This window comes from Eucalyptus grandis, chromosome 2, assembly GCF_016545825.1.
Source record: "Eucalyptus grandis isolate ANBG69807.140 chromosome 2, ASM1654582v1, whole genome shotgun sequence".
Classification (NCBI taxonomy): Eukaryota; Viridiplantae; Streptophyta; class Magnoliopsida; order Myrtales; family Myrtaceae; genus Eucalyptus; species Eucalyptus grandis.
The window spans coordinates 42,725,159-42,738,046 of NC_052613.1; the positions used below are offsets into that span (position 1 = coordinate 42,725,159).

At 44.1% G+C, this 12,888-nt stretch overlaps 2 protein-coding genes across 2 annotated transcripts; both read left to right on the plus strand.

Moving 5' to 3' along the window:
- Positions 1 to 7,715: 7,715 nt before the first annotated feature.
- On the plus strand, positions 7,716 to 10,721 carry LOC120290733 (formin-like protein 8; the record flags this gene model as incomplete). Its single annotated transcript, XM_039307112.1, has 2 exons — positions 7,716 to 7,748; positions 9,660 to 10,721. Coding segments are annotated over exons 1-2 (1,095 nt in total), but the record flags the coding sequence as incomplete, so codon positions are not given.
- LOC120290268 (formin-like protein 4) lies at positions 10,716 to 12,568 on the plus strand. The gene is given in 2 exon segments (XM_039306131.1): positions 10,716 to 10,884; positions 10,993 to 12,568. Coding segments are annotated over 2 exon segments (1,473 nt in total). The 5' UTR covers positions 10,716 to 10,729; the 3' UTR covers positions 12,311 to 12,568.
- Positions 12,569 to 12,888: the final 320 nt, after the last annotated feature.

The following is a 12,888-nucleotide window of genomic DNA, read 5'->3' on the forward strand; positions in this document are numbered from 1 at the left end:
CCACTTCCAATCAAGGACCAAACATGCAAAGCCAGGATCCACAATGCAGGCAATTGGCCAGATATTATTTTGGCTTTCAGATGCAAGAGAATGAAGATGATCATGAGAAAAGGAGCTGACAGAAGCCAAGAATGACAAAGAGTAAAATCCATGGAAGGAATAAGACTAAATAGGCACACTCCTAAGTGGTCCAAGCATGAACCAGAATAATCAATTATGGTCAGCCACTAGGTCTAACACCAAATTAAGCAGTTGGACAACACAATGTTAACGATTTGCAAATCATCGTGAATCACTATACCTTGTCCATATCATCTTGCTCTTTTCTAGTAAACCCACTAGCAGCAAGTTCTTTGTCCAGAAAACCAACAGATTTGCTTATTGAATAAAAACAAGGTCTACTGCTTCCTTCTGAATCTTCCTCTGAATTCTACTGAGTGGAATCCTAATGCAAATGTGCTCCATCCTTATCCGACTATAAACCTTAACATGAATTCTACTGAGTGGAATCCAAAAGAAAAAGAAAAAACGAACCTCCGGACGTACGGGAGTCGCCAATGGGGTGCCTACGGTGGGGCTTGGGAAGGCGACGGCGGGCGACGGCGTCCGCGTTCAGGAGCAGGGGGCGATTCGTGGAGGAAAGAGAGAGAGAGCGACCTTCGTTCGCGGAGAGGGAGGCCAAAACGCGATCAGGGGTTCGTCGGCGTCGGGGTTAGCCAGCAAGGGCGCTCCGCAGAGGAAAGAGGGAGAGAGAGGAGCAGAGGTCGCGAGAGGGAGGCGAAAGGGCGTCGGCGACGGCGTCGGGGGCGGAGGCGGAGGTGGAGGGGCGGAGCGTCGGCTTCGGCGTCGGCGTCGGCGTCCGCATCGGAGTTGGGGGCGACGGAGGCCACCGACGGAGGGGCATCGGCGTCGTGGGCAACCAGCGGAGGAGAGCAGACGCGTCAGCAGAGGTGGAAAGGGCGTCGGCGTCGGCGTCGGCGTCGCGGGCAACCAGCGGAGGAGAGAGAGCAGAGGCGTCGGCGTCGCGGGCAACCAACAGAGGAGAGAGAGCAGAGGCGTCGGCGGAGGTGGAAACGGCGTCGGCGTCGCAGGCAACCAGCGGAGGAGAGAGAGCAGAGGAGGGGAAGAGCATTCGGAGAGAAGCCCTGCGATTTTGTTCTCTCGCAAAACGGAACGGAGAACGGGGAGAACGGGGAAAGAGAGAGGACGAGTGGACATGTCGCAGAGGAGAGCAGAGGAGAGAGAGCGTCAGAGTGGTGGGCCCACGAGCGGCGCGCGCAAATTTTAAACGCCTGACATCCTCGCCTACGTGGAGCCACGCGTCGATCGCTGAGTGGTTTAACCCACCGCCTACGTGTTGGGTTAAACCCACCCAATATTTTCTCGAGTTGAGTTGGCATTGCGGTTTCGATGGCAGCGAAGGATGGCACGGTTGGTGACTTAGCATGGCTCGAGGTGCCGTGGTGGCATCGATCAAAGAGGTGTTAGGGATATTGATTCGACGTGACTAAGACATCGCATCAATGATGGAGATGAGCTGAGATGACAAGTCCTTGTAGTGATGCAATTGGTGCAGTCCAATGACGAGTTCAGTGATTCATTAGGGACTGTTAAGCGTTTGGGACTCTTGATATCCGGATGTCACATGTTATTGAGTGCAAATTCGTCATAAAAATACACATAACAAGAATAATTTAAAACCATATTATATGGAAAATCGTGTGACTCAAATTATGGGGTGAATTCACTAATTGTACATCAATATATAATTCCAAAATATAGTTTTGAGTAGTCTATACACACACATACATATATATGCCTTATGTAATTAATCACATGCAGTCACGTGATCAGATAGACATTCGACAAATTTGGCCGGAATCAACCCTAAAAGGCACATTGCCACCGATTTTAAAAAAGATAGGGTGAAAATTGCATAAATTAAAATGTCATGGGGCAACTTGCCACAATCGCCAAGAGGCAAAATGTAATTCTCCCTTTAATTCACACTTGAAAAAACTAATGTAAGGGCTTTTGGAAGAAAATGACATCGTTTATATTGCTTTCCATTTTTCTCTACTTTTTGGAATGAAATAAAATGTGGCCCACGGAGAAGTATTTCCCTATATCATTTTGATCCACTTCCTTCCTAACTCAAAACAAACCAAACAAGGGACTATTTCTATCCATTTCCTTTCACTTCTCTCCATCCAAACACATTGTAACGGGGGCATGGTAATAGATTCGATTTTATTTTATTTTTTGAAGGGATAATGACATGAATAGTTAGTGAACTTTTCTTCATATTCATTACCATGTCATGCTTGATTAATGTTAATTGCACATGAAAGGAAAATGTATATGCATGGTAGAATACCGAGAATTACATAGATTCATAAGATTCACTTGCGCGCCGAGAGGGCTTGAGTGATGGTATTTTTTTTTTTTTTTTTTTTTTTGGTTGCCTTTTGAGAGAGATGATGAGAGAAATTGAAACTATGAGGACGACAAGTACATGAGACATTTAACTAAAGTTCCATGACATTTATTCATAGACGAAATTGTTGCAAGATCATACGAATCAATAACGGACACTAAACCTTCAATTATGGGAGAGGATTTGAGCAAGTCTCACCCTCCCCTTCATTTGTTGTTGATTTTATTTGAGTTTTCTTGTTTATTTCTTCTTTTTTCTTCTCTCCCGATTTAGATCCGGGAGTTCTCTACCCTAATCTAGTTTTAGTTATGAGAGTTGAACTCTTAAATCTATTTCTAAACCTACAGGTTATTCTCTCATGATTAAGATATGAGAGTTTAATAATGTTTTTGGGTATTCAATACTCTCAGGCTTTGTTCATATATAGGTCCCCAACTCCAATTTCGTCGACAATTGCAGGAGCTCTGCTGTCTCACTCAACCACAAATTTGATCTTCCAAAAGTAAGATCTATATGTATTTAACTTATTTTGGTTGTCTCCGATGGTATAGAAGAAGTCAAACTTAGGTGCCCATTACAAAATGGCAATGCTGTAATTATTGGAGAAAAAAATTTCAATGTGCGTTTATCATTTACGATAATACCAAATCCAACAATGGGTTGTTAATTATTTTGCTTGATAGGTTCGTTTCATAAAGAAACGAGTATGTTCTTAACCTTGCCGGCATTCTATTGATCTCCTTATTTTTTGTCTTTGGTTTTGTTTTATAGCATTTTGGCCTTTACTTCAATTTGCCTTGCCATTAAATTTAATGTACTCCTCATATATCTTTTTGAGCAATAAATGCAATTTTCTTTCGAAAAACCAGAAACGTAGATATTGAACCAGGGTTGTCTCTCAAGGGCACGTTAAGTGGCATTTCCCTTTGTCTGAATGGGCCGGTACCTGAGCCTCACGGCCCAAGATCACGCCAATGTGGCCTGGACAGTTGTCCCTTTCCTAACCTGCCGGCCTTCCCTTATTCTATCTGACAGTTCATCTCAAAACAAGGATAGCGAATAAAATAATTTCAAATCTTGGTACTGGGAAGTGGAAGCGACTCGTGCGATGATATTTTGTAACCATTTATAAATTCTGATTGACCATCCGAATCAATAATGACGAATCTGACGGATAAATATATTATAGAGGTTTTGTAATCAAAGTTAATGCTTTGTTCGAAATCTAAAAAGTCATTGCAAATTTTAAAGAGATGATATTCGTAAGGCGTCCCCGTTCTTATGTTGGTTTTATGCGTTTAATCTATTCTTTCCATGGTCGGCATCTGGTGCCATCGTCAATATCATATGCCATTATATATTTCATTGAATGTTAAATGAAAGGAGTTAAATAAGGACGGATGATCCCGACGGTGCACAAAATTGTACAAAATGTTCAACCCGACATTACTTTAATTGGATGAGAAGACTTACCATGCAATCTGGTGGAATGGTTGGTACGCGGTAGGACTAAGAGAATGAACACTTCAGTTGCCTGTAAAAGCTCATGAGAGAAGTGGTTAGCAAATGCCTGTACGATGCTTACATTAAGTTGTTTTATGAAAAATGATATATTTTTGAAAACTATTGGAAAAAAAAATAAAAAAGTTTTTTCTATCGTTTGAAAAGAAAATTCTTGTTTGATTTTCCTAAATCCACATAAATTATCCAGGCATTTGTGACTTGCATACAAGCAATTGGGAAATTGGGTATAGGCATTAGGATTCCAAGTTTAGCCTCAATGGACCCCAACATGAACAAAAGCACAGGCACTAGTCCTAGCTCCAAAGAAGTCGAAACTAAGAACCCGATGCCCATGCCTTGATCCCTAATATTTGAGCTTAGGTCCATAAAAGCTTAGTGTAGGACTCTAGTGCTCCAAGCCTATACTCAAGTCCACAAAGCCCGAGCTTGGGACCTCAATGTATGTGGTCGGATCCCCAATGACTAGGTTTAGGTCCTCAATAAACAAGCCTAATTGTCGAGTCTTAGGCCTAGCATCAATGGATATAGGCTCGAGTGTTGGGGACCCTAGCCTTGGACGCAGTAGATTTGAGCATTGGCACTAAGGTCTCAAGCTCGATTTTCGTGCATCCAGACCCAAGCAAGGGCACTAAGGTCCCAGGCTTAGCCACGATGGATCAGGGTATAGCATTAGGGTCTTGGATCTTGGCCTCAATGGACTCAAGCTCAAACATGATAGACCCAAGCACGAGCAGTGGGGTTCAGGGCCTAAGTGTAGGGCTCTCTACTTCAATGGACATGGGTATGGGCACTAAGGACCCGAGCATTAGTCCCAATGCCCTTTGATGGATGGACATGGGCATGGGCATGGGCATTAGGGTCTAAGGCCTCAATCTCAATAGACCCAAGCATTGGGGACCTAAGCTCAAGTGCCAAGAACTCGGCGACCTTTGTGGATTTGACCTAGGTACTAATGATCCGAGCATAGGTATTAAATCCTTGCTCGACCTTTATGGACCTAAGCCCAAGTGTTGGGGACCTAGCTCCAACTTCAATGGACCCAAGTGTGTGTGTCAACGATCAAGGCACAAGCACAAGGGGTCACAAGTTGGCCTTGACCTGAGCCTAGGTGCTGAAGATCCATTCTAGGACATTAGGGTCTCGGAAACTGATATTGCTAGTATGAGTACCTAGAGGGGGTGAATAGGTATATAAAGAATTTTCTCAAGCAATTGCACAATATTAGACAGTTTGGGTAAAACGATAATCAAAGTAAGACTGAGAGAAGAGAAAATTTAACACGCGGTTTATAGTGGTTCGGCTTATATCAAGCCTACGTCCACTCTTCTTCACTAACAGCTTATTGGCCGGATTCCACTATGAACAAGAAAGAGGTTACAAAGACAACTTTGCCTTGATTCCACAAAGTAGATGTTCTACCACACCTCCTCAAGATTTCTCACAAATATAGACTCTCTTTCGTATACAAGTATTCGCTCAAAGGATTTGTCTAAACAAAAAGGAGCTTCGACTTTGGAATTCTTCTATCGCGCACTCCTTGAACAACTAAGACAGTCTTCCTTATATACTCATTTATGCCATCATACCCGTTGGCACTTACCAAAGGAATTCCTCCAATCTACCCGTTGGACGGAATCAATTAGGAAAATTGTCCAAGCTATTAATGGAACGTGTTGATAGCCCATCAATCATGTTCGTCCATACAATCGGGATCTCGGTTTCCATAAGCGAAACCTTCTAATAATATTTAGGCAATCACCGGGATCTTCAATTATCGAATCAATCTTCGATCAATCAAAGGACTCCGTTTATATCTTCTCCAGCCATGAGATCTTCTCCGCTGATAAGGTTAAATCCTCAACGAAACATCCGATTCGGATAACATTTCTTCAACGGATTAGAGACGACAATGAGGATAGACTTTGAGTCTTGAGTCTCGGCTGTCCCAAGGTCTTCGACTTTAAATAGCGTAGTCCGAAGCCTCGGACTAGACTGATAGAAACGATTTGTTAACTTCAAAACACTTCAAGAAGATTTCTCCAACGAAACAAGCATTAAGGTTCCTATGCTCAAGTGTGGAGATTTTAATTCAAGCGTCAATATCTAGTCATAAATTTCTTTTTCTAAAGAGAGAATCATATTCCTAAACTTAAATATAGATTTTCTACGATGCATTTTGCTAAGCAATCCAAATGTCATTAATGAGGAAAAAAATTTCATAGAAAAGGTTTCCACAAAATAAACGGAGTGTTAATTAATAGAATGATTTGCTCTTTAAGACAATGATCAATGATTTCGTAGGAGATAAAACATTCAGCACAATGAAATTCCACCGACGGTGAACTCGAGTCCCTACCGTGGTGTTTTGAAGTCATCAAATCATCAAAACAAAATTTGAAAACTCCTTCATGCTAATCTCCTATTGATAATAGATATACATTTTTGGATTAGTACCACAAGAAACGCCAAATTTGTATACTTGTAACAAATTTATCTCAAACTATTGACCCAAAAAAAAAAAAAAATTTACCTCAAACTAGTTTTTTTACCACCAAAAAATCCCAAACTAGTATATATGTGATAAATTTATCCCAAATGACCACAAAAAAATCCCAAATTAGTGCACTTATGACAAATTTACCATGAACAAATTTTTTGACCCGCAAAAATCCTAAACTTGTATAATTATGATAAATATACTTTTTGTTAAATTGAATTTATACTACAAAAAATTCACAATACACTCGTAACAAATGAAGAGTAAAATCCCAAATTGGTACACTAGGCGGTTATCACGTATCATCCAACTCAACAATTTAACGGTGAAATTTAATGGGAATTAACATATGGTAAATTTGTCACGAGTGTATTAGTTCAAGCGGTAAATTTGTCAAAGATGTACTAATTTTGGATTTTTTGTTGTCGAAAAATTAGCTTTAGATAAATTTATCATAGATGTATTAGTTTAGATTTTGAGATTAATCATGATATTAATCGTAAATTTTTTCATCACGTACGGCTAAAAACTTTAGTTCCTCCCCTATCTTCTCCCTCTAGACCGCCCAATGTCAACAATGGCGGGGTTTAGCAAGGGTTGGAAAACGGGGTAGGTTGATCCGGGTGACAGCATCTTCGTTTGCTGTTGCGTTCTAGATGTGTTTATGGGTCAAAGTCGCTCGTTGCTGGTGATGAAGGAATCCCTGTCAATTAGTAAACAGGTCGGTTCAGGAAACTTTCTTCCGACAAACTAAACGTGATGGATCCTAGTCCTGGTATTTCACCATCTCATGGGACCTGTTCGACATCTTCTAGACTCGTCTCTCTGGATCGAGTACACAATCTGAAAATTTTGGAACGAGATCATCTACCCTTTCGGTGTCTCTATTCGGTATCTCAACCATCCAAATCGTTCATCCATTTGAATAATGATAAGTATGGAATTTGCAACTAGTGAATCGACGATAATAGAGACATTAACAGAGACAGCGAGCAGCATAGAGGACACTTGTCCGGAAAATTTCGTATAATCCAATTTTCGCAGTTCCACTGGTTACTCTTTTGGGGTATCTTATGTTGATCAATTATTCGCATACGACAAACACAAAAACTCCTGAATTATCAATCGTAAGCCACTTGATAGTTGTCGGTTTTATGTTTATCTCTGTCTCACTTCATCTGATATCGAACCGGGAGGTCGGTCCAGATTCTGCAATAGCACAATCCATCTAGTTCTGAAAACATCTTCTCTGACAGGATGGAGGATGAACGACGAAATCTAACAAACCAGGTAACATATGCTCCTACCAATTTGGGCGTTTGGATTTGTTGAAAAAAGTTTGGGAGATCTAATCCAACAACTTTAATTGGATGACAAGACCTGACCCTTTCCTAATCTGTTTCTGGGGAAAAGAATAAAAAAAAGGTATTGGGTTTGAGAACACGTAGTAGGCAATCCTACAGAAGAAAACGTCCCTATTATGCCTTGTGCCTATGACGTAGTTCGCTAATCAAATGGTCACGCTTAACATTTCGTAACAAACCCTACTGGGATTTCCTTAGTGTAGGTCTTGATTTATCTTGGCCAGTTGCTAAATCCGGACAAGATATCCTAAAAACGATAAGGGTGCGCGACAAAATTTCTAACATAAATTGATTTTCCTGTTATTTAAATTGAGAAGTTAAAAATTTCGGTTTAATTTCTTCTTCAAATCTATTTCTTGAAATAAAAATCTGTTCCAGAATTAAAAAAATCAAATTGCATTACTAAACGAATTTTTGTTCCAAACCTATTCCGGGGAACAGAAGAATAGAAAAATAGAGATATATAAATTTTATCATGAGCGCCCTAAGCATACACAATCTCTTAATAGGTTCAAACACAGCAGCAATGAGCATAAAACCACTTTTATTATCCTCTCTCTTCGGTTCCGCTCTCTTTTCCTCTTAGGAACCATTTGGGGAACCAGCGGCATAGGAAATAAAGATGGACTAGGACACTAGTTTCGTTACTTAGATTAAAGTTCCACTTGACGGCCAATCCACCCCTCTCCGAATCGTCATGGCTAATCCACTTCACTGTGTTACTTAAGGCAATTCCCGTTTGCTTACAGCCTTTCTTAGGGTTTTAGGAGTGCAAGCAAAGCGGGATGTAATCGGAATCAAGCTGTCATTTATTGCCTCTTGCGTGACTTTTTGTTCCCACATTTCACCTTACACTTTAGACTTTCAACGTATGAGATCTCAAGGATTTCAACACCTAAGACTTATTCTGCGCCGTTACAACTTACTACATAATCTCCAAGATTTGAAATTATACCTTTCCCCCTTCGCCGATCCGAAAGGATACGACCTTTGCCAAAGTCAAACCATGCAGTTTTTGCTTATTTTTTTCCCTTTCTGGCCAGGCCCCTGCCGTGGTTGCTCGTTCATCTTCACCACCAACTGCAATACCATCCCAGTTTCAAATGCAGAGCCTGGTCAACGAACCACCCAACCCCACCTCCCCCTGTCTCCCCCCTGTCCCTGTCTCTCTTCTCCTGCCGGGACCACGCACCATCCCCATCGCCCAATCTCCTGATCTATGCCGCGTGAAGAAAATGACCGCGGGGTTGGCGGCATCTCCACATTAAACATTCCCGAATTCACTTGATGGATCGGCACGCGACGGAAGCTTCTCCCGCCCCCCGTGAATGCTTAGGTAAATTCCCAACCCGATGAAAGTCTCCTCTTAGGACTTTCTTTTTGTTTTCTCAACTCTGCACTCATTGACAATCCTCCTCCTCGAGACACAACTCGTCCGATTATAATAATTCGCTTGCTTTAATCGGGAAATTGTCGTTGAGCACTCGCCCATCAAGGAACAGATCATATCGCCTTTCTTTAAGATCAGTTTCCGCGGGTACCATTTCAACGCTCTCGCCGACTTGGTCTTGACCAAACGACATAGCCTCCCGTGCTCTTACTGTCCTTTTCGTATTTGTTTGTGAAATGACCAAAGCGCCCCTAGTCGGAAGGCGTTGACTTCTGTGAACGGGGGCCATTCCGGTCATTGCGCGGAGGCAAAACACCCGGGAAAAAAAAAAAAGGACCTGTGCCACCAACCGGAAGCTGCCTCCTTAGAAACTGTCAGCGACGAGAGACCAAAAGCCAAAAGACAGCAGCTGACCTTCTCCTCTTGCTCCGTTTCATCATCTTGCAGAACAGGAGAAAAGCGACAGAAGATTTTGGTCTCTTTCTCTGCGGTTTTGATCCGACAACGCTCTCCCATGGCCTCGTTTCTTCACCGAAGATCCTCCGTTCTCATGTGGGTTCTCTTCCTCGCGTTTGTCTCCTACACCCGCCTCGTCAACGGCGGGCAGAACATCGAGGTTTTCTATCCAGGCTCGGCCCCCGTCCCAGCTCCTACCCTCCAACCATCCCTACGGCCTCCCCGCCGCTTCCGCCACCTCCGCCTCCGCCTCCACCTCCGCCGCCGGTAGGATTGCCGCAGCCCACGCCGGCCCCTTCGTCTTCTGGGTCGGACAAACAGATCATAGCCACGGCGGTCGTCGCCACCGCGGCCAGCACGGTGGTGATTTCGGGGCTCGTCTTCTTTCTGCTCAAGAGGCGAGCGGTCGCGCGGCGGAGGAAGGAGGAGAGCGGCTCCGGTGGCGGCCTCCCGACGATCTCGCGCGACGACTTTACGCGGTTCGATGGTAATATTAAGGGGCTGATAGTGGATGAGAATGGACTGGACGTTCTTTACTGGAGGAAGCTTCAGGGGAGGAGTGGCAAGAACTTCGAGAAGCAGGCTTTGCCAAGCCCGAAAGATGGAGGAGAAGCGGAGGAGGAAGGCACGGCGCCTGGAAGAGGTCGCTGGAGAAACTCCGAGCCCGTCCAGGAATTCCCTTTGCTCCGAGAGAAGTCCACGACTTCCTACGGCCAGTACAAACCAGAAGCAAACGACCCGGTTCAGAACGCCACGCCTGCTTTTCCGACTCCTCCGCCTGCCGGTCACCCACTAGAGGCTGTGGAGAAATCCACCACGTCAACTCGACCGCCAAATGCTATTGCTCCGCCGGTGCCACCAACAGCACCACCTGCTCCACCATTAGCACCACCCAAAAGGTTAATGGAGATACTCACCTCATCAGCAATCGGAGCAGATACAAGGGCCGCATCACCACCTCCTCCACCAATCCCAGCCGCGAGAGTGCCACCACCTCCTCCACCTCCGAAGGCGGGTGGTCCAGCTTCATCACTGAAACCTCCCCGCCACTGCCAAAAGCAATGCCAGGGCCCAATAAACTAGAGGAATCATTATCGGGGAGCGCTCAAACCGGAAAAGATCAGGTGAAGCTGAAGCCACTGCACTGGGATAAGGTCAACATTGCCAACACGGAACATTCGATGGTGTGGAACAAAATCGATGGTGGTTCTTTCAAGTAAGCGCATCCTGATAAACTTGCGGATTCTAGTAGCTTCAGGACATCGAGATTCATCGAAGATTTTTTGTTTCTAACCCCATGCTCATTTGCCATTACTTGCTGTAGGTTTGACGATGATCTGATGACAGCTCTATTCGGATCTGTCGCCACCAACCGCAAATCTCCTCGAGGGAAAACCAGTTCAGCGATTCCTAGTGCTGTCACTCCAGGCCCATCAGGACAGATCTTTATACTCGATCCTCGAAGGTCGCAGAACATTGCGATTGTGCTCAAGTCTCTGGCTGTTTCCCGCAAAGAAATTCTCAGTGTGCTCACCGAAGGCCAAGGCCTAAATGCCGATACTCGAAAAGCTTGACAGGATTACCCCACGAAAGAAGAGGAAGCCCAGATCCTCGGATTCGCTGGCGACCCCACAAGACTTGCCGATGCAGAGTCTTTCCTCTACCACATCCTCAAAGCTGTCCCCTCCGCTTTCACTCGTTTTAGCGCCATGCTGTTTAGGCTGAACTACGAATCAGAGACCCTGCAGCTAAAGGAATCTTTACAAACACTTGAGTCGGGCTGCAAGGAACTTCGATCACGAGGACTCTTCATGAAACTTTTGGAAGCGATTCTTAAGGCTGGCAATCACATGAATGCTGGAACTTCCCGAGGAAATGCGCAAGCCTTCAACCTCACCTCTCTGCGGAAACTCTCCGATGTCAAAAGCACCGATGGAAAGACTACCTTGCTTCACTTTGTCGTGGAAGAGGTGGTCCGAGCAGAAGGGAAACGCTGTGTTGCCAACCGGAACCATAGCTTGAGCCGCACCAGCAGCCAGAGCAGCAGTGCAAGCACACACTCTGAGCATAGGATGTCAGGAGAGGAAAGAGAGAAGGAGTACATGATGTTAGGATTGCCGATCATAGGAGGTCTCAGCGCTGAGTTCTCTAACGTGAAGAAAGCCGCAGCAATTGACTATGAAACCTTCGCTGCCTCATGTGCAGCTCTTACATCCCGTACAGAGGAAATCCGGCAACTCGTGTCTCGAGGTACTAGGGACGGAGGAGGGTTCGTGAGAGTAATGCAAGGATTTCTCAAAGCCGCCAAAGAAGAATTGAGTGCCTTGAGGACAGATCAGGCAGCTGTGATGGAGATGGTAAAGAGGACAACTGAGTACTACCAACCAGGGGCCTCAAAGGACAAAGGAGCAAACCCACTTCAGCTGTTTGTTATTGTTAAGGATTTCCTGAACATGGTTGATCAGGCGTGTGTGGAAATTGCTCGAAACCAGCAGAGGAGGAAAACGGCGACGGCAAGCACAGGGTCATCATCGCCAACATCTCCAGCAACAAGACCCCCTGTAAGGTTTCCAAAGTTGCCACCACATTTCCTGTCGGAGAAGTCCGGGAGCATGTCTAGTGGATCTGATTCAGATTTATGATTCGGCTCGTATTTGAAAGCGAACAGGCTAATGTGTATAGGCATCATAGAAAGTGTACTATACGAGCAAGCATCGAGCATTCTTTCATTTGCATCATATTCTTTCCCAATTATTGGTAAATATGATCGTGTATATCGTTTTTCTTTTTTCCGCACTTGCTGTTGCAATGTTTTCTCTTTTGTAACCTGAGTAATTAGTGCGAGTGTCAGTCGAACTGTTGAGCTTGATCATTATGCTTAGTCCGAGATGATTGAAGGAGAAGAGTGTCTTATGCGCACATTCCGCGAGTGATTTTAACTGTGTTACCGTAGAAGAGAACCTTCAATTCCTGACAACTGTTTAGGCTTCGAGATTCTGAAATGGGACATACCGAGAAACTATTTCAAAAGAGTCATTTATTCTGATCTTTCAGTACTCATAATGTAGGATCTCCATGGAACTATCAAGTTCAAAGAAATATGTTGAATCGGCTGTTTCAGGGTATGAGATGAACAAAAGAAAGAATAATCGCCTCCATCGATACAGTCATGCAAAAGAAGAGCATGCGAAACACCTAAGAACATGCAGTCATTTCCTCT